Genomic DNA, 27,360 nt, shown 5'->3' with positions numbered 1-27,360 from the left:
TCTTCTTAGATAACATTCTTATCTTCTCAGGAACTGCGATGCAGCATGAGCGAGATGTGGCACAAGTTCTACAACTCTTGCAGGACAATGAGTTGTTTATCAATGCCAAGAAGAGTGAGTTTGGAGAACAAACAATCCATTACCTGGGATACATCATCAGTTCATCAGATATTAGCCTCGACCCTGAAAAGGTATAGGCCATTCTCAGTTGGTATGTTCCCACTACAGCCCAAGAAATCCACTCATTTGTGGGTCTTTGTCAGGCCTATAGCACCCACATGGACAAGTTTTATGACCTTGCAGCACCTCTCATTGTCTTGCTCAAGGGCGTGAAAACGCGTCGTCAAAAAGTGTTCGTTACAAGCAAGGCTCTAAAGGCATTCCAGGAAATGAAGAAAGTTGCCTCTGAGTCACCAGTTTTGAAGTTGGCATCATGGGGTGATCCTTTCGAAGTGATTGCCGATGCCGTAACCTTGCCATTGGAGCTGTTTTACAACAAGATGGTATACTTAGATGAATCCAGGAACATGCCCAAATTCACCTTTTAGGAACGTGCATGTTATATACTCATGGTAGTCAACCCACAAGACTAGAGAATTATCAACTCCATTATGCATAGTATGGACTAGATACTACGACATCCCCACTAACGTCATCAGAGCCCAATAGTGGGTGTAGAACTCTGTATCAAGATATGCTCTCACACACGCACTCCACACACACACACACACACACACACACACATAAGAGCATATATTCACACAAAGCCCTTCGCACTGACCTCCGGAGATGCAGGGCAGACTCAGCCATAATGAAGCCTAGCACTAAGGGAAGTAGCAAATAGAAAGAATTAGTATAGCACATAAGTAGTTGATAGGACAAATGCACCGCTAAAGATAGAAAGAATTAGCACAATATCAATTGGCCGCAACTCGGACGAGAACTTCACAATGTGAAATCTGCATGTCCGCTAATACGGCTAAATTATATACCTAGATGAATCCAAGAACATTCACCTTTTAGGAACGTGCATGTTATATACTCATGGTAGTCAACCCACAAGACTATATGACTATCAACTCCATTATGCATAGTATGGACTAGATACTACGACATCCCCACTAATGTCATCACTACCCAATAGTGGGTGTAGAACTCTGTATCAAGATATGCTCTCACACACGCACTCCACACACACACACACACACACACACACACACGAGCATATATTCACACACAGCCCTTCGTACTGAGTTTTTGTCAAACCTCCGGAGATGCAGGGTAGACTCAGCCATAATGAAGCCTAGCACTAAGAAAAGTAGCAAATAGGCCAGTGGCTTTTTATAGCCGCAAATTGAATACCGCCGAAAAGAATTATTCGGTGTACGACAAAGAGCTCTTGGGGGTGCTGACCGCTCTTAAGCATTGGAAGCACTTCCTTTACGGGAGGGACTTCACAGTTATGACAGATCACCAGGCACTTAAATGGTTGCAAACCATGCCCAATGCCCAATAGAGTGACAGGCAATCCAAGTGGAGTCAATTGTTCCAACAATTTGGGAAAATGATTGAATATGTCCCGGGCAAAAATAACCTCGTTGTCGATGCTCTTAGTCGAAAGGACACTATTCAAACATTGTAGGAGTCCACTGTGCTAGAAATTCAAGGCAAAGACTTAGACAGTATGAAGGCATAATATCCGCATTCGGAAGAGTTCAGGCCTCAATATCAATTGGCCCTCAATTCAGAACCAGGCCACTATAGTATACATGATGGTTGGTTGTTTTTCAAGAACCGTCTCTGGGTACTAAAAAAAGCACCAAGTCCTTCTCCACGATGCCCATGATTCTCTTGTTGGGAGTCATAGGGGTATTAACAGTACCTTGGAGAAGTTATGGAGGTCATTCTATTGACCTAAGATGCGACAAGATGTCTACCAACATGTCCAATCATGGAAATGTCAAAAAGTGAAAGTTCCTCATACCAAACAAGGAAGGTTACTTCAGCCTTTGCCTATTCCTGAGGAACCCTTTCACGACATCAGTATGGACTTCGTTTAGCTGGGTCTAGAAACAAAGTGTGTGACAAATTCAGTAAGTTTTGCATGCTCATTCCATGCAAGCAGATAGCCACACTCGAGGACATAGCTCGCTTGTTCATTCGGTTTTGGTACCCCATTGGTGGTTTGCCATGGACTATCACGTCAGAATCTCAGATAGAGATCAAAATTTTACGTCCCATTTTTGGAGACCATTGTTTGACAATTTTGAGACTAAGTTGCAGCTGTCCAACACATTCCATCCTCAAACAGATGGCCAAGCAAAAATATACGATCAATTGGTCTTTGGCGTTCTCAAATCATACTGCCATGACCAGCAATCGAAATGGGAACATTGTCTTAAGAAATGTTCAAGCAATCCTATACGACTCACTCATCGAGTATTAGCCGTATGAGGTAGCATTTGGAGGTGCCATCATCTCTTGAGGCCAATAAAACCACCGAGACATTCTACAAAATCATGAAGTCGGTTAAGGAGCACCTTGCCAAAGCTCAGGAAGCATATACTCGGTAGCCAACAAATCGAGGCGAGGTATCAACTTTAAGGAAGGAAATTCGGTATATCTCCGCATAATGAAACAACAGCTAAAGCAAGTGGGCAAGCATAGTCCCAAACTATCATTCCGAAGTTCCGGCCCATTTCCAATCATTCAAAAGTTAAGTGATGTCTCTTTAAAGTTAAAGTTGCCAGAAAATTCGACTATGCACAATGTCTTTCGTGTTTCTTAGTTGAAGCCATATGTAGATCTAGCATTGCAGGATATATCAAAAGAGCAACAACCAAATATGATAGACGAAGCTAAAGTCATAGAGCCAGAGCAAATTCTCCTCCACAAATGGAAGCATGGTTCCGGTCGAAGACTACACCAGTTCTACACGAAGTTTAAAGACTGCGGAACCAATGAAGCAGTTTGGCTGGCCCCAGTTGTTGGCGGACTACTTGGAAGCCTTGAACCTACTGCCAAGTTAAGCAGGAGGGAATGTCAAGTGCACCCTGCACTGGGATACATAGTGACAAACTGGCATGATCATCAGTGTAGCATTTGTACTGAAGTAGCACCTTTTTTAGGAATACTTGTCGTATGCCATGATCCCATTGTGAGCCCTCAGTCTAGGGATAGTCAGGCACAAGCTACGTAGGTCAGTCTTTAAGCCTTAGAGGTCAGTCAAATTGTCAGTCCTCTTAACCCACTTGAAGAAATCATCATACAGGAGCATGTAGGTGTCTGCCATAGCCATAGCTGCATGTGTAGGCATGTTTAGGACCATTGCATAGAAGGGGCCAGCCCCAAAGCAGCCCAACATGGGCTAGCCCATACAAGAAGGCCAGTCAGTAGCCCTTTGGTGGGCTTGGCACCAATCGGCCAACACCCGACCAGCCCTCCAGCAACAGACTGGATATCTATGCTAATCGTGGGCAATTACGGCAGCCGACAATGATTCAACACACCGAATTGCATTTAAGTAGAGTGGCAACCAACTACAACCATGAGACCATATAAATACTCAGGCCTCAATCCCGCTTCATTCAAGTATTCAACAGAAAGTGCATAAGCATTCAACATCGAGTCAACTCTAGGTATCAAGGAAGCTCCTCTTCACATTCAGCCAACATATATGCAATCCTACAACTATCTCGACTTGCATCAGTGGCTCGAAGAGTATTCTCAGTGAAGAGTATTCAGCAGAGCCTTGGATTAGGTGGATACTCAGTCGACATACGGTCTTCCTCGTCCTTGCGTTGGGCATTCACATTGCTTGTTTTCTCAAGCATTGTACAGCGTTCTCCAAAGAACAATATAAGCAAGTACTCCTACTTGCAAGGGGGCCCTCAGTGGGTATATGGGACCCAATACTGTGTTGTCTTCTACACTCTCATTCTCTTCTCTCCCTCTACTCTCTAAATTGGATGCTAAAGATTCTCACCACATAAAGGCATAAAGAAGGCCCTGTTGTGCGTTATCACGGTCAAGCTCAATGCATGCAACAAAACCGGTCCCATGTGAGCCCACTCCGGTACAGGTCGGCCAGGGTTCCACTCTACGCGTCCAAGGTCAGGTGTGCATTGTCCTGCACATGAGACAGTACCAATCCATACTGTGAGTCTCCCTCTGGAATAATGTTAGATGATCTGTAAGTTGGGTTTGCGACCGAACACCAGGCGTCAGTGGAAGCATGTAGATTGCATGTACATGGGGTCCAACCCATAGGGCTACCCCAAGAGAGAGTATTATGCTCTTGCATTGGGCATGGGACAAGCACTGTGCCTCAAGGGGCCAGGAAGGCCCCAGGCCTTGCCCACCAACCCATAGAAGGGCTGGGCAAGCTATCAGCCAGCCCAAGGGGCCTCGCCAGGCAACCGAAAGGCCCTATGGGCCAGCCCAACAGGCGGCCAGGCCAAAGGGCTACCTAGTGGCCAATCAGCCACGCCTCTAAGCACTGCTCAGCAACATGCGCAGGGTGGCTAGGGCAACACTGTGAAATTGCATGAATAAAAGGCATTTTATTGCTTTTTGACCAGGTCGTGAGGTTGTCAGCAAAACAGGCCGACCCCTATAGCGACAGCCGACTAGCAACAATAAATACTCAGATCATAAACGGTCTTTCATCTCATTATTCACAAAGGGTGGTTGTGTTCCAAAGGCCAGGATAGCCAAGGGGACTGCTCCAGCCAAGGTGAAGAAGTGCAAGTCAAGAACCAGTCTTTAAAGTTTTTTCACATTTACATCATTCTAATAAAGCAAATACACCATTCGTGGTGGGGACCCTATAGAGGGTATTCGGGACCCAAGATTGTGTCATCTCTCTCTCTCTCTCTCTCTCTCTCTCTCTCTCTCTCTCTCTCTCTCTCTCCACATCTCTCTCTATATTGTGTGTTATCTTCGTCATAAATGATTGTTGAATTCTGAGCATTGAAGTTACCAATTCTTCCACTGAGCTTCCGCATGTTACTGACATAGTTGATTGGGCCTCGAAACTATTCTGAGACTGGGATTTCGCCTATTGCGATTCAGAAAGTTGCAACCAAGTCCTTCAAGTGGCCCAAGAAAGCATTTTGCCATTTCCCGCTCGGTGCACCAAGGTTGCCCGCTTGCACCACTCCTCTTCCTTTTTGTGGCTGAGGCCATGAGTTGCTTTTTTCGAACAGAGGCTACAAGCCTCCAAGGGTTGTGCTTACCCATTCGCATCATGGAGGAGTTGATGAACGCCGAGTTTGTAGAGCCATTTCACCGGGCTGCCTTCTCACTCTTGAGGATCCTCTAACATCCTATGGATGGCCTCTTTCACCCACACCGGAGCCCCCCTGGTAGTTTTTGGTTATTCACACAGTCGCCTCATCAGCACTCATGGGTCGGACCAAGCAGCCTCCTAGTGGTAGATCGGTGATGCCCTCCACTCCCCTCATAAGTGGGTCTGTAGGGGAGGAAGTGGGCCACAGACCCCCCCCCTCTTGTGGTCAAAGGCATCGCATCTTGGCGCTTGTGGCTTTGGGAGAACAACCCATTGGTTCACATACAGTGGGATCCCGAAGTGTGGCAGTAGAGCGACTCATTGATTTAGGAACCTGAGAAGGCCATCCCATTCTTTGATTACTCTGCCTGGCTCAGCTGTCGGTTCCTCCTTGGGACCACAGATGACTCCCCAGCAACGTAGCAACATTGGCAAGCCCAAGAGTCCGAGCTACTTTCGTCAAGGATTTCTAGTAGATACTCCCCAAAAATCTCCATCTTTCTCAGGCTCTTAGCCCATAGGATCCTAGATCACAGGCAGACCAATGAGTTGTTGCCGTTGATATGGCCCTAAGGAGAGCCAAAGACATAATCATCATCAGCATAGCACTTGGCTCACCAGATCAAAGGCTGACCAACGAGTTGTTGTCGTTGCAGCAGCCCTAAAGAGAACCAAAGACATAATCATCATCAGCATAGCAACCTAATGCAGCGAGGCCATCAGCGGCTTGATTGCCCCCCTACCAAAGCTGAGATCATATGTCCCCTCATATGGATCGCACATCTGGCAAGCCTAATGAAGCAACCTAATGCAGCGAGGCCATCAGCGGCTTGATTGCCCCCCTACCAAAGCTGAGATCATATGTCCCCTCATATGGATCGCATAAACACCCTCCGCGACTGTTCTATGCCCTTGATCAGTAATGTGGAGCGGATGCAACAACAGTGTGAGGTTTTCTTCCGTGCTTGTATTCCTGGACCCTTCCTTGGCACTACAAGCCCCCTAGTGTGGCTTTTTCCTCCATCTCCGGTTGTCGCCTCCCTCCAATAAGGAAACACAGCGGCCAGCCCCCCCCTCCTTGTCTCATATGTAAATTTGAACTGCTTTTTAGCAGTGTTGTATTCAGCCATACAGTTGGCTTTTTCTTTATAACTAATAGAAGGATCTTTCTTTGGGGAAAAAAAATAGTTACTGCCTTCCCTTCTACAAAAGGAGCACAAGTGTCATGTGCACAATGTGTATCTACCGTGTGCTACACGCACACAAGACTAGCTTTGAGGTTGGGGAAGCTTGGAGCTAGGCAAGCTGATTGGCGAGCTGAGTTAGGGATAGACTAACGGGCGAGCACCCAAGTACGGACGGGCGAGCACCCAAGTGTGGACCCCCGATGACCAGCCAAGAGCCTATAAAAGGGTGGCCAAGGTTAGTCATTAGTCAAATAGAGTCTCGCGTGTCTTTGTGAGAGCTCTATGGTCAAGAGCCTGGATCTAGTGTAGACATGCACCTGCTTCATGCAGCCGAGGCCGACAGCAGTCTCGAGACCCGCAAGGGTAGCTTCGTGGCGGTATGGGACGTCACAAGGTAGAGATTGGTTGGTACGTCCATCTAGTTAGCTCAGCTCGTGGCTCGGTGGGGACAGCCATGGGCTTGCCCACGGCTGTCAAGGTTGGGAGGTGAGTCATGCCTGCACCACCGTCATGTTTGCTTCGTTTGTTTGCAGGTTTCGAGTCTTGTACCCGGAGCGTTATATGAGGAGATCCTATGGGGATTTGACAGTAGTATCAGAGCAAGCCTCGTGAACGAGCAAGTCGGTAGGTAGAGAAAAAGAGGTCGATAAAAAGGTATGAGTTCGAGAAGCTTGCTGTTTTTTCTGTGCACACTGCTATTTTCTCAATTTCAGCATGTTGCTTTTTCATCGTAGGAGCCCGTGGTGATGGGGATTTTGGTCTTGTTATGGGTTGTTTGCTTTGCAAAGAAGAAGGCTAGATGTGTTTTTAACTGTATGAACAGTTTGAAGAGAGAGAAAAAAGGAAAAGCATGTTGACTGTCAATCAGTAAGAAAGTGAGAGAGAGAGAGAGAGAGAGAGAGAGGGGGAAGTTTATGGCTGTGTGGCGACTGACTGGTTGCGTGGTGCTTGAGTTGGCTGTGCAGTCCTTATGCGAGAAAAAGACAGCCGAAAACGCCTTGACGCAATCATTCGCAAGTATTCACAGGCTTGTATATGTGGGTGTACGCAAGCAACAAACTCCAATCGTATGCAGACGGGTGGTACACAGGCAAGCGAGCTGGTACTCGCAGCAAGGTTGTACACACCTCTAGTCGGGCAACTGCGCACGCAGGCGACAGCCGATTGTAGGCGGGTACACACGCACAGGCGGCAGGCGGCATGAAGATGCACATAAATTAGCGGAAAGCAAAGTCGAGTGTTTTTTTTTTAACTTTTTGTTTTTTTTTAATCACCTTTGCTTTCGGTTTTTTTAACATGCGCTTATGGGTTTTAATAAACCCACACCTTAGAGGGGGTTTTTTTTTTAAAAAAACCCATGCTTTGCTTATAAGTGTTTTTTTTAAGAAAAGCAGAATATATATATATAAGCAGAATATATAGGCTTCCCCAAAAGCTAACTTAGCTTTTGCTTTTGTGTTTTTTTTTGGGGGTAAAAAATTATATATATATATATATATATATATATATATATATATATATATTAGCTAACTTAGCTTTTGCTTTTGTGTTTTTTTTTGGGGGTAAAAAATAATATATATATATATATATATATTATTTTTTACCCCCAAAAAAAAACACAAAAGCAAAAGCTAAGTTAGCTTTTGGGGAAGCCTATATATTCACCTTAAGCGGGCTTCTTGTCACACATCTCTCAAGCTCTCTAGTACTCTCCTTGTGCAAGATAAATATTTTCTCTCCTCTTGCCCTCTTCAAGATGTCGACCCTAGAATCCAAGTTGGAGCCCTTTCTTGAACGTGAAGACCTGTCGGCTACGGAAGCCACCGATGCCAATCTTTTCGACGATTATGTTTCAAAATCAGATTTCCAAGAGTTTAAAGTTGCTCTCAAAGCTTCTTCCTCAGAACGTCAAGCACAAATCACCGCGCAGATGCAGGCTTTACACAACTCCATCTCTTTGTTGACCACTATCCTATCTACTCTTTCGGGTATGGATACCTTGGCATCTGCTTTAGGCCCCAATATTACTCCGGAACAGTTTGGGGACGAGCAAAAGCAGTGTACCAAGGAGATAGTGGACACTTAGCTACATAAGTGGCAAGTCCATTTTCAGTTTCATCCATATGACGATGGAAAAAAGATCCAATTAGCAGCAGGTTTCCTCTCAGGTAAAGCTTTGCTTTGGTGGAAGGAACTCAACCCTAAACCAACGACTTGGGCACAGTTTGAAAACGTCTCAAAGAAAGAATTCCTTAAGAAGGAGGATGACTATGATGTTGTTGCCCGGTTTACTACTTTGACCATGACCTCGCAAAACCTCACTTATGAGGTCTATCTCCAAAAATTTAGAGACTTGCAGATAAAAGCTACGAAGATGGATTCCACAACTCTTTTGGGTTTCTTCGTAGCCGGTTTACCCGACTCATACCGTTTACAGGTTAAAAACAACAAATGCAAAACTTTGGACGAGGCCATTCATTCCGCTCATATCTATGATGATACGATGGTCTCTTCCAAGTCTAAACCCGTTACCGAGCAGGGGAACAAGCACAAAAGGAAGTTCTCCGCACCACGATTGAAGGAAAGCCTTCGGACCAACCTTCGAAGAATTCAACTTCGACACCAGCGAAGAAGAAACGTTTCCTTAAGGCTTTGAAGCTCAAGAAGGAGGGACGTTACTTCATCTGCGAAGAAAAAGGACATATGCGTAACGAGTGCCCGAAGCAAAAGGGTGCAAAGACCAACGCAGACCCAAGCCAAAGACAGCTAACCAGTTGTCTTTGACAGGTACGTCAATTACTGTACTTTCTCGCCCTAGTACATGTTCTGATTGTCTATTCAACTCTAAAGTTTTTGGCTTGCATGATCTTCTCCGAGTTTATGGAGAAGTGAATGACCATAGAATCCACATTCTTCTAGACCTTGGCAGCTCACACAATTTTGTTAATTACAAACTTGTGCAGAAATTGGGTCTTGATACAACGCCCAACGATGATACCTATGAGGTACGCCTACCTGCAGGTCGACAAGTATGGGATTGAAAGGTGGAGACGCTACCGATCCGAATTCAAGACTACAAAGATACTCTGGAATGCTATATTATGCACCTAGAACATGTAGACTTGTTATTAGGGATTGAGTGGTTTAAGACTCTTCAAGTCCATATAGATTGGTCTAGTCATATTCTTTCTTTTGAACATAGGAACACCCAGTATAGTATCTTAGGTGATTGTATACATCCCTCTCAGGGACCTCTTGTAAAAAGAGTTGATTTTGGTAATCTAATGGATTCTTCTTTGTATACTGCTTTCCATTGTGTATTGATTCCACTTTCTTCATTTCTCATACCTTCTATGGATGTCAATGAATTAAGTGTATTTGAAAGCAAAGAATAACAAAAGATACTTGATTCGTTTCAAGATGTATTTCCTAAGGAACTGCCATCGGGCTTACCACCTGAAAGAGCAGTAGACCATCGTATTGACCTGATCCCCGGTGCTCACCCTATTAGTATTCCACCGTACATGATGAGTCAAGCTAAGGAAGATGAGTTGGCCAAACAACTCGAAGATTATCTGAGGATGGGCAAGATCCGTCCAAGTAAATCACCTTGGGGTGCACCTGTGTTGCTTAGGAGAAAGAAGGACAACACTTGGAAAATGTGTAAATTACAAGAGATTGAACAAGCTGACAATTAAGAACCGGTATCCTCTCCCTAGATCAGATGACCTGATTGACCGGTTAGCAGGAGCGAAATATTTCACGAAGATAGATTTACGTACTAGCTATCACCAGATACGTATTCATGAAAGGCATGTCGAAAGAACCGCCTTTCGGACTAGGTATGGCCATTACGAGTTTCACGTATTACCTTTTGGGTTAACCAATGCTCCAGTCACTTTTCAACATATGATGAACAATCTTTTTCGTGAACATTTGGAAAAATTTGTGGTTGTGTTCCTGGATGATATTTTGATTTATGGTCGTACTCTTGACGATCACGTTAGACACCTCACGATTGTCTTAACTATTTTAAGACAGAATCGACTATATCCTAATTTAAGTAAATGTGAGTTTCTCATGACAGACATCATTTACTTGGGACACAAGATCACTAGAGATGGATTGAGCATTGACTAGGACCGAGTTCAGGAGGTTCTAGCCTGGCCTATACCGCGAACAATGAAACAACTTCGTTCTTTTCTCGGATTTATTGTTTTTCTTTGGAAATCTGTGCGGAAGTACTCTCAACTCACACTACCGATAATCGACTTGTTGAAAGGTCGTGAACGTAAGTCAAATCAGCCTATCACTTGGAATAACGATCTGGATATGGCCTTTAGACTTTTGAAAGATAAAGTCAAGGAAGCACCTATCTTAGCATTACCCGATCCTAGTCACTCTTATATTCTTGAAACTGATGCCAGTGACTATGCCATCGGGACTGCTCTATTTAAAGATGGTAGACATGTTGCTTTTGAAAGTAAAAAGCTAGACGACACTCAATCTCATTGGCCAACCCTTGAGAAGGAGCTTTATGCTGTGATTCACGCTCTCAAGGTTTGGAGACATTATTTATATGGCTCCAAGTTTGTGGTATTGATTAATCATCAGTCAATCAAGTATTTGAGAGAAAGGATAGCTCGATGGGATCATTCGAAATGGTTTACTATTCTGTAATGACAAAATTTATGTACCACAGATTCCGGACATTAGGACCAAGATTCTTGAGGAGTGTCACGACACCCCTTTTACTGGACACCCTGGGATACACATAACATTATCGTTAGTGAAACACACTTTTTATTAGCCAAAGATGAAAGAGTACGTAGAAGATTATGTCCTCAAATGTCAAGTTCGTCAAGCAAATAAAGCTGAACGCTTTAGACACACTGGGTTATTACGTCCTTCGCAAATCCCAGGTAATAAATAGAAAAGTATTTCCATGGATTTTATTGCCGGATTGCCAAGAACACATTAAGGCTAAGATTCTATTTGGGTTGTGGTAGTTCCCTTGACAAAAATAGCTAGATTTTTACCAACCCGAAAGACCATTACAACTACGCAATTAGCAAGGCAGCAAGATATGCAAGAAATGTTACAAGTTGTAAAGGAATCTATTAGAAGTGCTCAAGACCGAGACAGATTTTATTCTAATATACATCGTTCACCCAGAGAGTTCTTTGAGGACACGATGGTGTATTTGCGAGTTCCGAAAGATTCCGAGACTTTACGGACAGATCGATCTCCGAAATTATCTCCTAGATACTGTGGATCATTTCGTATTACACGACGGATAGGTTCAGTTGCATATGAATTGGATTTGCCTTCTCATGTGAAAGTTTATCCTGTATTTCATGTCAGTAGACTTAAGAAAGTACTGGGTGGAATAAGTTACTCCTCAAGAAATCATAGATGTCGAGGACATGACATTTGCTCCGAACCAACCTGAAAAGATTCTTGGATTTCTTGAAAGAAGATTGCGTAATACGCTTATCACAGAATACAAGATCAAGTGGAAGGATCGTGTTGAGGAGGACGCTACATGGGAGACATTGACTACTCTTCAGAGAGATTACCCTAGCTTTTTAGTAAGCTCAAGAGTGAGCTATTAGAGGAGGGGGAGTATGTCATGTACACAGTGTGTATCTACCGTGTGCTACACGCACAAAAGACTAGCTTCGAGATTGGGAAAGCTTGGAGCTAGGCAGACTGATTGGCGAACTGAGTTAAGGATAGACTAACAGGCAAGCACCCAAGTATGAACGGGCGGGCACCCAAGTGTGGACGCCCGATGACCGACCAAGAGCCTATAAAAGGGTGGCCAAGGTTAGTCATTAGTCATATAGAGTCTCACGTGTCTTTGTGAGAGCTCTATGGTCAGGAGCCTGGATCTAGTGTAGACGTGCCTCTCCTTCATGCAGCCGAGGCCAACAGCAGTCTCGAGACCCGCAAGGGTAGCTTCGTGGCAGTATGGGACGTCACGAGGTAGAGATTGGTCGATACGTCCATCTAGTAAGCTCAGCTCGTGGCTCGGTGGGAACAACCAAGACTTGTGGGCTTGCCCACGGCTGTCAAGACTGGTGTTGAAATTAGAGCAATGTGATGAGCTATGGTGAATCAAATACTAGAATCAACATCATTAACAAAGTGATTAGCAAATAATTAAGACGTAATTAGTAAGTAATTAGCAAATAGCTTAATATAGACATGGATAATCAAAAACCAACAAATTCTCATTAGGCCAATGCCTCAATTTATAGAGTTTACATCCAAGCATCTAATCCCACTTATTTCTCCTTGATTCACTCCACCTCTCCCAGAATATCTCCACCTCTTTTGCTTGATTCTCTCCACCTCTCCCAGAATATCTCCACACTTCCTAAATCTTCTCATGCTACTCTTTATTCTCTCCCAGTAGATTCTTCTCACCTTTTCATAGGTTCTTTCACATTTACACATTCTCTTTTACAGCCTCTAACCAAGGGCTTGTTCCCGCGCACACTCTATTCACTTGTATATTTCAAAACCTCCTCTCAAGTGAATACTCCTAGAACACCTAGACCCTATACCAAGTTTCCCTCTTACTTGATAGTCCGCGACCAGTGTCTAGCACACCTCTCCTTAAGTTAACTTAGCACACCTCGACCCTATACCAAGTTTCTCTCTTACTTGATAGTCCGCGACCAGTGCCTCAAGTCCCTAAACTCATAGTCCTTGACACTCTCTCTCTCTCTATGTGTCCAAGGCTTACTACAAGTGCCCGCGACCTTGACTAAAGTGCTCACACATACATCTACCACGTGGTCTACATACATCATCGGTGGCTCAGAGGTGGTTTTACTTTGTTGGAGCAGGTTACATTGGATTGTGGGGTCTCTCTCTCTCTCTCTCTCAGAGATTTTCACATGGCTCCTCACTCTTTGGAGCCTCACATCTTCTCTTGTCTTCAATCTTCTTGTCGTGGCAGCTTCTCTCCACGCGTCCATCTCTTCTTTCAGTCTTCTTGGGACAGCTTCTCTTCTCATGTCCATGTCTTTCTTCAATGCTTCCTTTAGATCTTCTTGGTGTGGATCTTCTTCTTGGAAAGAGATGTTCTTCTTCTTCCATGGCTGGGGCCATGAGCTTTGTTGGGGTAAAGGCATTATGCCCACCCTTATAGTGTGTACAGCCCATAAGTTATAGTACATAGTACACTTAGTACTTTTAATGTACTAAGTGCACTATGTGTACTAGTGCAATATACATGTGTGATAGGGGAGTCACACACTCATATCATGAGTTGACTTATCCCCACAACTCTCACTCTCTCTCCCTTGTTCTCTCTGAGTATGTCTCCCACATGAATTAACCTAACCCTAATTCTTCATACTCCCACACAACTGGTATCAGAGCAGGCTGTGTTTTAGGGTTTCAAGATTCCTCTAATTTGAGAGTGCATTCCCATGTTGCTCTGCTTGTTTCATTCGGAGCCTGTAGGTGTTGAGAAGGGCGCCCTTGAAGCTTTGTGAAGGGCGTTGGTTGCTCAGCGATGGCATGGAGCACTTGCATGGGTGGAGCGTCCACAGGGTTTTTCATGCAGGCCATTGATAGGCGAGTGTGGTAGCTCTACACGGCGAAGGCAACGCTGGCCCTTCAGCGTGAGCAACGAGCGGATACACAGGCGACACACCATTGCCCGTCAACAGCAGGCGCTACAGATTTTGGACACCGTGCATTCATTGGCAGGCAGGCTTGGCGAATACGTGGAGCGAACGCAAGGAAAGGGGGGAGGGCTTCGCTACTATCAGCCAGCGCTAGGCGAAGGCGGGCGGCGCTCAAGTTGGGTGGCGGGCGTTGAATCATTAGCGAAGGCAAACTCGACACGGCGAGTGGCGCTGAGCTCCTCAGAGAAGCATTTGGTCTCGATTGCCTCCATGTCGAACCGCATGGCGTGGGCGGCCAAAACGCATGTGGTCTCTGAGAATACCCCTCCGCCAGTCCACTGCTCCGACTCTCTCTGTACGACTGGTTCTGATTAACCCTTATGTTGGCCAAAGTCTAGCACTGTCTTGGCAAGCAGTGAAGCAGCATCTCTCTTTGCCCATGTCTTGGGCTACTCTCTTTGCGGATACTCATGCCTGAGGAGTCCCTCATCTGCATCAGATTTCTGCAGCAGCACTAAATTTGCAACAACAAAATTCAGCCTGCAAATTGAAGAAAAATCAAAAATTACAAGGTATTTTCCTCAATTTTTTTTTGGGATTTGCAATTGAGCAAGTACAATCAACAATTGAGCAGGTACAGGTGCCCAATTGCTCAATTTTTTAAGCAAAATTGGAAAAATTGGGTGACATTGGTCACAATCAGGGTCAATTTGCAAGAAATTGGATGTCGAAATTTGGGGCTTTTGATGCAATTGTGCAATTAAGCACTCATACATGCTGTATGATGTGAGAAATCGCACATTTGGGCAAAATTGCAGCAAAATTCCAGCAAATTGCAGTGCAAATCCAGGGGCTTTTGTGCCGATTGAGTTGATTTGCATGCAGGCACTCGCATTTGATGCTGTGGATAATGTGCTGATGCCTTACAAGCACTCAATGTGCCTGTAAATCAAGGGACTTTCATTATTTGGATGTATATGTGGCCAGGGGGAAGCATCGTTAACACTCTGGATGCCTTCATGTGCGTCAATGTACCATGTATGATCAGAAATTGATCTTAAATCAAGGGGCTTTTCAAGTTTGTATGCTTGTTGAGCTTGGCAATGCAGCAGGCAAGACATTTATGCCTTGAATCCTCAAAAATCAGCTTGCAGTCAAGGGGCTTTTGCCCAATTTCTGTTCGGGACTGTTGTATGCAGTGTACAGGACTGTAAAAGTCTGATTTTCACTCATTTGGACAGCCAGGAGAGCATTTATTGCTATTGTACCTGCTGGTACAGATTTGGCACAGCTTTGTGCAAGTTTTGGCATGGCTGTACACTGTTTTGAGTGACCAAAAGGTTCAATTTCAGCTGCTGTACTTGCCGGTACAGGTTTGGTACATCATTTGTAAGCACTTGGTGCTGTTGTACAGTACTTTGGAAGGGCAATAGAGCACATTTAAGGTGCTGTCCAAAATCTGCAGCAACCAGATTTTGGTGATTTCATCACATAAAGTGGGAGAAAAGTTGCATTCTTGCTTCCGCAGTGGGAGATAAAGCTTGGGAGAACAACTGTGAGCACTTTGTGTGCTTTTGGTGCAGTGTTTGCACATTTTTGCAGGGAGTCAGGCATTGACAGGTTGCATATTGTTATGGCAACCACAGGTGAGAGCTCTTCATTGCTTCACATCAAGAAGCTTGAAGGCTCACATAACTATGATATTTGGCAAACCCAATGCTACAATGTGTGGCTCCAGAAAAAGCAGCACAAGCCTATCAAAGAAAGGGGTGTAATGCCCGCTTCTCTCACCGCTGAAGAGTGGGAAGATATGGATGAGCTGGCAAGATCTACTATCATATTGTCTGTGTCAAACTCATTACTTTTCAGCATTCGTGAAGAGAAGACAGCTTGGGGAATGTGGCAGAGATTGCAAGACTTGTATGCCCAACAAAGTGCCTCAAGCAAAGTGTATTGGTTGAAGAAACTCATAGGTCTTCAGATGAAGGAAGGGGCGTCTATGACAGCCCATCTAAATGAGTTTAATGGTATTGTCAGCCAGGTCATTAATCAAAAGTTGGCAATGGACGATGAGTTCAAAGCCACTTTTCTGTTATGCACTTTGCCAGAGAGTTGGGACACATTCAGGACAGCCACTAGCAATTCGCATGCTATGCTGTCATATGCAGATGTTGAGGGTGCTCTTCTTCAAGAAGAGATGAACAGGAAAAACAACTCGGTTGGAAAGTCCAATGCAATGAATGCACGTGGGAGATCCCAGCAAAGGGGAAAAAGCCAAGGGGAAGGAGCAAGTCTCGCTCCAAAAAGGATTTGGAATGCCATTATTGTGGCAAAAAGGGACACATTAAAAAGCAATGCTACAAATGGAAAAATGATCAAAAGGAAAAGGGAAAAGGCAAAGACAAAGAGAAAGATGAAGCCAAAGATGTAAAGCCAAAGGGCAAAAGTGGAGTCAAGATTGAAGAAATCAATGTGTCACATGCAGGTGGCAGTGAGGATGAGGTCCTATTTACTTCTTCACTTGATGCCCATTCACTTCTTACAGGTGGTCATGGTATGCACTCATAGATCATTGATTCAGGTGCCTCCTTTCATGTCACAGGTTGCAAAGACTTGTTTGTCAGGTATACTGCTGGCAATGAAGGAGTGGTTTATTTGGGTGATAACCATGCATGCAAGATTCTTGGCAGAGGTGATGTAAAGCTTGTGTTTTCAGATGGCTCACAGCTTATGCTCCATGATGTCAGGCATGTGCCTGAGATCAAAAAGAATCTGCTTTCTACTGGACAGCTTGATGATGCTGATTATGTTACCACATTTGGTCGTGGAAAGTGGAAAATTAGTAAGGGCTCACTGGTTGTTGCCAGAGGCTCTAAGGTGGACACTCTTTATTTCATGCATGCAGGTGTTTGTCACCATGCTAATGTAAATGCAACCGAGCTGCCGGAAATTTCTATGTGGCATAGCCGGTTGGGACACATGAGTGTCAAGGGAATGGAGCAATTGTCTCGTTTGGGTTACTTGCCTTCTCTAAAGTTTTCAAGTTTTCAGTTTTGTGAGCATTGTATATATGGTAGGCAACTACAGTGCCCCCACAAGAAAGCTCTTGGACAGAAAGATGCTCAGTTAGAGCTTGTGCATACAGATGTATGTGAGATGCCTCAGCTTTCTTTGGGAGGGGCAAAATACTTTGTGTCTTTTATTGATGATGCCACACGCAAGGTGTGGGTTTATCCTCTTCGTTTGAAGAGTGATACATTCTCAGTGTTTCAGAAGTTTGTTGCTCATGTTGAGAATCAAACTGGCAAAACACTGAAGGCTTTGCGTTCCGACAATGGTGGAGAATATATGTCCAAACAGTTTCAAGACTTTTGTGATGCTAAAGGCATCAAGAGGGAGCTCTCTACTCCTTATGATCCTCCACAAAACGGGACAGCAGAGAGGATGAACAGGACCATTCAGGAGAAGGTCCGTTCTATGTTGTAGCATGCTGCGTTACCTCATGGTTTTTGGGCTGAAGCTGTTATGACAGCCGTTCACCTTATAAACAGGTCACCTAACACGAGGCTTGGTGAAAAAGTGCCAGAGGAAGTATGGACAGGAAAGCCTCCGTCATACAAGCACTTGAGAGTGTTTGGTTGCGTTGCGTACGTGCACATACGCAGGGAAATGCGCACCAAACTTGATCCTAAGTCTCACAAATGCATATTCCTAGGATATGGTGACAGAGGTGAAATGGGGTATAGACTTTGGGATCCCATGAATAGAAAGATCATACGCAGCAATGATGTCATTTTTTGATGAAACATGCATGTATAAGGAGCCTGCAAGGCAACAGGAGCCTGGCAGAGTTATCTTTGATGATGATGGACATCATGGACAACAACCAAGGGCTGTAAATCAGCCATTACAGCAAGAAAACCAGCCCTTAAATGGTGCTGAAAATGGTCCAAATGGACAGCCAGAGATGGCAGAAGATATCCCTATGGATATACCACAGTTAGAAGAGATACCGGGCATGATATTTCAGCCTTATGGCAAGGAACAGGAGCCACCGATGGGTGATATGCAGGCTGGACAGCAACCTGCAAATGATGGTCATTGGGTACGGAGGTCCACAAGACCCTCCAGAGCCCCTGACAGGTTTGTTCCAGGGGTTGACTATTTGATGCTTACTGACTGTGGGGAGCCCTCATGTTATAAGGAGGCTTTACAGAGGGCAGACAAGGCTCTTTGGGAGCGTGCCATGAAGTCAGAGATGGATTCTCTGCACAAAAATGGAACATGGAAGTTGGTGCATTTGCCTGCAGGCAAGAAGGTTTTGCCATGCAAGCGGGTATACAAGCTCAAAGTTGCATCAGATGCAAAGCCAAGATACAAAGCCAGGTTAGTGGCTAAGGGCTTCAAGCAAGAATATGGTGTGGACTTTGAGGAGATCTTCTCTCCAGTGGTCAAAATGACCACACTTAGAGCTGTGTTAGCTTTGGTTGCGCATGATGATCTGGACTTGATTCAGATGGATGTGAAGACTGCTTTTCTTCACGGTGATCTCCATGAGGAGATATATATGCAGCAGCCAGAGGGTTATGCAGTGAGTGGAAAGGAGAAGCTTGTATGCAAGCTGAAAAAGAGTCTTTATGGGCTCAAACAGGCACCAAGAGAATGGTATCATAAATTTGATACATTCATGAAATCACAGAAATTCAGGAGAAGTGACATAGATCACTGCTTGTACACCAAGAAAGCTTTGGATGGCAGTCTATTGATCCTCATCTTGTATGTTGATGATATGTTGATTGCCGGGAAATCTCGTAAAGAGATGGATGCCTTGAAGAAGAGGCTGCATGAGACCTTTGATATGAAGGATTTGGGTGATGCAAATCACATTTTGGGTATGCGGATACTTCGGGACAGAAATCAACATGTGTTGTATTTGTCTCAGAAGGAATACATTGGCAAAGTCTTGCAGAGGTTCAATATGGACGGGGGAAGAAGACTAGTACTCCTTTGCCTCCATATGTGAAACTCAGTGCTATGGATAGCCCACAGTCGGATAGAGACAGGGCTGATATGGCCAAGGTTCCGTATGCTTCAGCTTGTGACAGTCTCATGTATGCCATGATTGCTACTAGGCCGGACATTGCATTTGCAGTGGGAGTGGTTTCTAGATACATGGCCAACCCTGGCAAGAAGCATTGGGAAGCAGTGAAAGGTGTCATGAGATACCTGAAGGGCACACAGGATATGTGCATATGCTTTGGCAAACAGGATGCATTAGTGCATGGTTACACGGATTCGGATTATGCCGGTCATCCAGATAACCGGAAGTCTACTACCGGTTATGTGTTTATATTCACAGGAGGTGCTGTGTCATGGATATCCAGGATGCAAAAGTGCACAGCCTTATCTACTACAGAGGCCGAGTATATTGCAGCCACAGAGGCTTGCAAGGAGGCATTATGGCTATCTCGGTTAGTGGTTGATTTGGGTTATACAGGGGATATTCCATTGTTGCATTGTGACAGTCAGAGTGCCATCCAGTTGGCAAAGAACCCTGTCTTTCATGCAAAGACGAAGCATGTGGATGTGAAGTATCACTTCATCAGAGAGGTGATAGAGAACAAGCAAATTCAGCTTGTTAAGATTCATACGGATGACAACCCGGCTGATCTGTTGACAAAGAGTTTGCCTCCGGAGCGGTTTGCTCATTGCAGACACTTGATGGGCATTGGATGAGGCCAGTTTCAGCCTTGATATGGCCTTGTATATTATCATGTACATGCTGATTTTTCTTTTCCTTTACTTAAGGGCACTTTGCCTTTAAGTGGGAGGTTGTTGGGGTAAAGGCGTTATGCCCACCCTTATAGTGTGTACAAGCCCATAAGTTATAGTACATAGTACACTTAGTACTTTTAATGTACTGAGTGCACTATGTGTACTAGTGCAATATACATGTGTGATAGGGGAGTCACACACTCATATCATGAGTTGACTTATCCCCACAACTCTCACTCTCTCCCTTGTTCTCTCTGTGTATGTCTCCCACATGAATTAACCTAACCCTAATTCTTCATACTCCCACACAAGCTTGTCCGTCAGGTCTTCTTGCACCATGAAAGCAACATGTTTAAACGTTTTGCTAACAGTTCCTTTGGGTTTTTGATGTTTATCTTGTGTCATTATGCAATGCAAACCCAAATCTATACGGGAGGTCTTACCTCTTGCCTTATTCTAGACAAGAGCAGTGTCTGATCCCATTTTTACACTGATGTAATGTGCCCAATACATAATGCATATAGCATTCATTCTAATGCACATTCCCAAATGCAACTCTGACTGTGAATAATCTTGATTTTGAGTGAGATTTACAAGCATTGACCAAGGGTTAAATGCAAAATGATGATTATCACAAATTTATCAACACAATTTTATCAAAATTTACATTAAATCAAGAGTAACCAATTTGTACGGAATGACTGGAGTATCAAACCAACTTCGAATTGCAATCTAAAGTTATAGAGATCTGTATTAGATACCTAATGGTTAATTTGAACCCTCAATTGCACTAAAATACAGCGATTAGCTCTGATTAATCATTGATTAACAAATTAATCCTCTGTTTTGTGTACAAAAAACAAAGTATGCGGGGAGTCCAGATCTGGTGCCTTAGACTTCAAATGAGCTCAAATGCTTTCAAGGCCATCAATAGCAATGAGTCTAGTAGAGGATTAAGCCAAGAAACACAAGATTTGACCAAATATTGAAAGCTTAATCTCTGTTTTACCAAAGTCACCTGCAGATTTGATGAAGAGCTTGGATCTCACATCAAATTCAATTCTGACTTCACCAGCTTCTAGAGCATGCTTGAAAACCCCTGGAGCTATGAGGAATTAGAGCAATTTGATTTGGAGCAGCTAAAATGTCAAATTTCCTCAAAAAAAATGCGCCTGCAAATCGGACTGCCACCGGCGTTCTGCGCTGAATTGGCTCAAATCCCTTGAGCTGTGTAGCCCCTTGAGTCTACTATGAGTGCCTAAAAGGGCTTGGACTAATGTTAAGCGTGCAAGGAGCTAGAGCTTCTCCATCAACTGGGGATACAGAGATGAGTTGAAAAATAACTAAAAAATTGATTAATTTCTAATTATCTACTAATCCTAATTAACTAGATAATAAGCTCATAAACTTGATGGATTCTAGGCATGGCTCTGATACCATGTTGAAATTAGAGCAATGTGATGAGCTATGGTGAATCAAATACTAGAATTAACATCATTAATAAAGTGATTAGCAAATAATTAAGACGTAATTAGTAAATAATTAACAAATAGCTTAATGTAGACATGGATAATCAAAAACCAGCAAATTCTCATTAGGCCAATGCCTCAATTTATAGAGTTTATATCAAAGCATCTAATCCCACTGCTTTCTCCTTGATTCACTCCACCTCTCCCAGAATGTCTCCATCTCTTTTGCTTGATTCTCTCCACCTCTCCCAGAATATCTCCACTTCCTAAATCTTCTCATCATAGTCACAGGGGACGACGGGGACGGTGCCTAGGAACGCGGGGACGCCGATACGGGACGGCGCAAGGACGGGGACGGACGGACGTCCCCTGACTGGTGTTTCAAACCGGGGACGGCGCAAGGGACGGCGCAGGGACGGGGGACGGCTGTCGGGGACGGCCTGTGCGGGGACGGCAGATAGCCGTTGCGCCCGTTTCTGGCCGTTGCGCCTGCCTGCCGCGTGCCTGCCACTGTAGCCGTTTATGGCTGTTGGGCTTGGGCTCTACTAGCCGTTTATGGCTGTTGGGCCTTGGCCCTCTCTCTCTCTTGCCTATCTATATAAGAGCCCACCTCTACAAGGCTACAAGCTGCCACACACAAGTTCATTGCTCATTGCTCAAGCTTCTTGAATCTTCTCAAGTTCTCTCGAGTCTCTTCCAACTTCCAAGTTCCAAGCTCTAGGGCCTAGGCTCTCACCTCTCCCTCAAGCCTCTTGAGTCTTGACTCTTCCAACTTCCAAGCCTCTAGGCTCTCTCTCTCTCTCTCTCTCTCTCTCTCTCTCTCTCTCATTCCTCAAGGCTCTCTCTCTCTCTCTCTCTCTCTCTCTCTCTCTCTCTCTCTCTCCAAGGCTCAAGAGTCAAGCGGCAAGCCATCTTCAACCATGGCATCCTCCTCACGTGCCGGGGCTTCTCGTAGAAGGACAACGGGATGGACATGGTGGGAGGAGGTAAACTACACCACATCCGTTCATGGAGGCGGTTCTCGACCATGGGTATGCAAGCTTTGCCCGTACCGGCGAACGGGTGGCGCCGACAAAGTGCGAGCCCACCTCTTGCATGAGAGTGGACATGAGGTGAGGTTTTGCACGAATGTCACGCCCGAGAAGAGACGGGAACTTCTTGACAAGCTTAGCGTCTACGAAGCGGTCGAAGCGACAAGAAGGACACCACGAGTGGCCGTGGATCCCGCGACGATGGGGAGAGGAACTCAAGCCTCTACCATGGAGTCATGTGGTGGATCGGGATCATGCACACCATCACCTTCGCCATCAAGTCGGAATGTTACTCCATCCACGACACCGGCACCCTCCATCTCCACGGCCTCTCAATCATTACGTGGCCCACGGCGACAATCTACACTTGGGGAGAATTGGAACCCCAAGTTGAAGGAGGAGGTGGATATGGCGGTGGCCCGCTTCTTCTTCCACGACCACATTGCCTTTCAAGCGGCTAGGTAAGTGCAATCGATCATTGCCAATTCATCATTCATGTTTTCATCATCCTAGTCTCCTTCTCATTAGTAAATTACTTTCTTGAATAGGTCGGAATACTTCAAGGTAATGGTTAAGAAGATTGGGGAGTATGGCTCAACCCATACGCCCCCCTCATCCGAGAGCTTGCGCACTACATTGCTCGACAAGGAGAAGCGCATTGTAGAGCAAGCGGCCGACAACACAAAGCGGCAATGGGAGAGGAACGGAGTCTCCCTCATTGTGGATGGATGGAGTGACACCCACAAGAGGAGTATTCACGGCATGGTTGCATATTCCCGTGGAGAGATGTACTTCATCTCATCTCATGATGCATCCGGCACTGGGAAGAGCGCGGATGTGCTTGCGGCGGAGTGGGCTACCACCATGGAGATCGTTGGCCCCGAGCATGTAGTGGGCTTTGTTGCAGATGGGGAGCCTTCCAATAGGGCGGCGGGAGCTATTCTCCAAGGTATGTATGGACATGTCACGGTGTCCTTTTATATGGCTCATTGCCTAAACAACCTCCTCAAGGACATCGAGGCATTACCATGGATCAGCCCGCTCATTGAGGAGGCCAACACCATGGTCTCCTTTGTCCTCAACCACCAAAGACTTCGGCATGAGTTCAACAAGAGGTCCTGTCTCTCTCTTCTCAAATATTCCGACACCCGGTTCGCCTACAACTTTCTCATGTTGGGCCGGTTGAAGGATTGTAGTGGTGCTTTGAGGGGGCTTTTCCTTAGCGACGAGTTTGTCGCCATGCAAGAGTCCCATATAAACACTGGCCAAGAGTGTAGGCTACGGGCGGATGACGCCTCTTGGTGGGAGCGTGTGAAGACCACAGATGCTATGGTGAGGCCCATAGTCCACCTGTTGAGGATTGTAGACGCTATGCAGCCATGCATAGGCAAGGTCTACGAGGCCATGGATCGCATGATAGAGAAGTTGAAAGACTTCGTGCCTGACGAAGACAGATACGAGGAGATCCATGCCTTGTGTCTAGGAAGGTGGAATTCCTACTACTCTCCATTGCATGCAACAGCTTATGTGGTGGACCCAGAATTCCAAGGCAACAAGCAGGAGAGCGACCGGGAGGTGAGCGCTGGATGGAGGATCATCTTGGATCGTCTTGTGCCTGATGCATCGGTTAGGCGCAAGATCAGGGACCAGCTTTCGATGCACAAGTCGTTTCATGGCTCCTATGGCTGTCATGATGCACAGGTTGACCGCTCCAAAGTTGGTGCTGCTCTATGGTGGGAGGACTTTGGTTCAGATGGACCGGAGCTGCAGCAGCTTGCCATCCGCATACTTAGCCAGGCCGTCAGCTCCTCTTGCTTGGAGCAACTTTGGAGTACCTACAGCCACATTGCCTCTAGGAAGAGGAACCGACTCGGGGTAGAGCGTGCCAATGACCTTGTCTTCGTCAGCGCGAACTTGCGAATGCTTTGCAAGAGCATGACCAAGAAGGCAGATTCCTTCACCGAGTGGGAGATGAGTCAACAAGAAGAGCAACGGGAGGATGAGGTGCAAGAGCAACATGCCAGTGAGGATGAGACTGAGGATGAGCTTGATGCTTCTTTGGCAGCCGCACAAGTTACCCATGACCATGAGGCGAGCACTTCACGTGGATGATCATTCATGGATCATGATTCATGGGCCTTACTACTTAGCTCTAGCCTCTAGCCTCTAGTCTTCAGCACTTTTTTGTCATTGACTCATTTGAGTCCGTCCTTGTATTTTGCCTCCTTAAGGCTCCTGAGTCCTGACTCTTGAGTCACGACTCATTTTGTATCTACTTAATTATTAATATGACTCAAAATCTTAGCATTTTAGTGTAAATTTGTGCTCATTTTGATGTGCTTCCAAAGTAGAGTAAGTGCAGAGTAGAAAATTTTAAAAAAAAAGTATTTTTTGAGTGCCGTTCCCTCCCCCGTCCCCGTTCCCTACTTATGGCCGTCCCCCGTCCCGTCCCCGTCCCCGTCCCCCGTCACCGTCCCCCGTCCCTTGTGACTATGCTTCTCATACTACCCTTTATTCTCTCCCAATAGATTCTTCTCACCTTTTCACAGGTTCTTTCACATTTACACATTCTCTTTTACAGCCTCTAACCAAGGGCTTGTTCCCGCACACACCCTATTCACTTGTATATTTCAACAGTTGGGAGGTGAGTCAAGCCTGCACCCCCGTCATGTTTGTTTCGTTTGTTTGCAGGTTTCGAGTCTTGTACCAGGAGCGTTCTACGAGGAGATCCTATGGGGATTTGACAACAAGGGACTCTTGGCCAAAGTTTGTTTGCTGCATCCATTTATTTCACCTGAATGTATGTCCTGCTCTCATGCAATCATTGTTTGCAAACATTGACCAGATTGGCACATGAAAACAATGTACAACGTTGTGAGAACTTATTACTCACACACATTGTAGCTACATAATGATTAGTTGTCTGCAGTAACTAATATAAGGTACACATTTGGTGAAGTTAATAAAAATTTTATCCTCCAACCTCTCCTCTTTTCCTCTCTATCTCTACATCATGGTGCCTCATTCCCTCTATGTGTTGCTCATGGCAAACCAAGTAAAGTATAACCACGAATGTGGCAAACCTTAATAATACCCTTTGCAAATCATTTCGCATATCCAAAAATAAATTCCACTCCTCTCGTTGCTTGAGCTAATCTCTAGGCTTACCTTTCTCACTTCTCAAAAACTACAATGTGCTCTCACCTTCAATCTCACAACTTTCCTGAATAGCACGCTACAAAGAAGCCAATGAATCACACGGTGTCCCATGATGGCCGAGGATATTCTCTGGGTTATGTTCCACTGTATTGTCCCACATTGGTTTGCATCAAGGAATTGCATAATCAGGATGTAGGAAAAAAAAACATAGATAGCATCATTGCAGGGACACATCAGGTATAGTTAGCTTGCTTTGGAGACAAAATAAGATATCATAAAGAATTCATGCAAAAGATCAACGAGACTTCAAACATCATAAAATAAGACATCATAAGCATATATGCAAAAAGATCGATTGAAATACCTGTCCATCCATGTCAGGAAAGAGAGCCCTCAGTTGAGAAAGCTGGTCTGCTGGGTCAGCTGATAGAGTATACTGAGGTGAGCCTGCTTCAGAAGACCCCGCAGGAGACCCGCTCCGCCACAAAGGGAAGCGGACAGGAGAGCTTCCCCCTCCGCAACGCAGCCTCTTAGGAATGGGAGGGTGGATTTCTTCAAAGAGAGACCGCTTACCACAGACAACCGCCGACATGGCACCTACAAGGGTCGACCTGCGACCTTATACCTTCAAACCTTCGCCAGGCAAGACCTTCAGTTCTTGAAAACAGAGTTTTCCACTAAGATCCGCCTTTCCGTCTGCACAAATTAGTGGCATGTGACCTCGGCTGTCCTGAGAAACCCTAAAATGACCTGTGAGAACTAATAAAACCCAAGAAGTCGAAAAACACTAAAATTGAATCACAAAATGACAGGTAACCTGAATAAAAAAAGGTCTGTAACCCAAAAAACCCTAGAATGGTCAGTGACATTAAAAAACCTCCTAAACCCAAGGATGGTACCTGTTGATATATAAATTTGCCTAATCGGAGACTTTTCCGCCAAACCCTAACCCTAACAGCAACTAGTCCGCAGGACTAAGAAGACCCTAGAGCGGACTACGACCCTAGAATGACCTGCGACACGGCGAATAGCCTCCGCCTACAACCCTGGGATGAAGGGCCTGTGCTAAAGCCCAAGACACATGACAGAAAAATGAGCCAAAACTTACCCAAGAAGAGGGATCTCTGTAGCTTGTAAGCGTGAAGGAAAAAGCCTAGATGGGGAGATGAAGACGAGGCGCTATTGCGAAGGAGATCCACTCGATCGCCCACATCCGGAAGAGTTAAATGGAAGAAAAGGGTAAAGTTGGGCCGTGTGACCGCCCTTTTTATGTACACCTTTTCGTTTTTTTAAATCTGTATTAGATTAGAATTAATCACGGTCGTTAACTCACATGTCCACGTGAGAATTAGATCTAGATTAGGTTAGATTAGATTAGAATTAATCACAGTCGTTAAATCACGTTGATGGGCGGAGTTACTTGGTGAGCACACGTCCACGCAACCGGTAGCTCACAAATAAAGACTATTTTCTCCCTCAAGCAATTGGTTTTTATTTTAAAACACTCGCGAAAACTCGACCAAATGTTTCATATCTTCTTTCATTTTGGCATGTCAACATTTGCAACAGAAGGCTTCTATCAAACAGAGAGGACGCCACAACCTCTCCCTCCACACAACAGTGATTGTCGTTATAGCAGAGCGACCTTTTTCACGGGGGGGATATGTTACTAGCCCATAAGAAGAAGGTTTCCCCACAAACTTTCCCTACTCCAATTTTCTCTCTGTCTCGCTTCCTTTTAGGGAGGTCCGTTCCTCTTGAGACACATAGCATCACTTACAACAAGTCTCCCCACACTTAAAT

General features: G+C 45.1%; 1 protein-coding gene across 2 annotated transcripts in view; it reads right to left on the bottom strand.

The window, feature by feature from the left end:
* LOC147635244 (uncharacterized) overlaps positions 1-26,830 on the bottom strand; it is a 30,843-nt gene extending 4,013 nt beyond the window's left edge. Inside the window, exons 1-2 of one of the 2 annotated variants that reach the window (XM_086802462.1) lie at positions 26,666-26,830; positions 25,922-26,287 (exon numbers count right to left, since the gene is read on the bottom strand). In XM_086802462.1, the coding sequence (XP_086658588.1) occupies positions 25,922-26,149 (228 nt within the window). In that variant the 5' untranslated portion in view covers positions 26,150-26,287; positions 26,666-26,830. The remainder of the gene's footprint in view (positions 1-25,921; positions 26,288-26,665) is intronic. The other variant, XM_086802464.1, reaches the window with a different exon arrangement.
* Positions 26,831-27,360: the final 530 nt, after the last annotated feature.

Source organism: Cibotium barometz, chromosome 9 (genome assembly GCF_041138505.1).
Source record: "Cibotium barometz isolate CiBa-2024 chromosome 9, ASM4113850v1, whole genome shotgun sequence".
Taxonomy (NCBI): Eukaryota; Viridiplantae; Streptophyta; class Polypodiopsida; order Cyatheales; family Cibotiaceae; genus Cibotium; species Cibotium barometz.
Note: the sequence above shows the minus strand (reverse complement) of the source record. Positions and strands in the feature narration are given on the sequence as shown.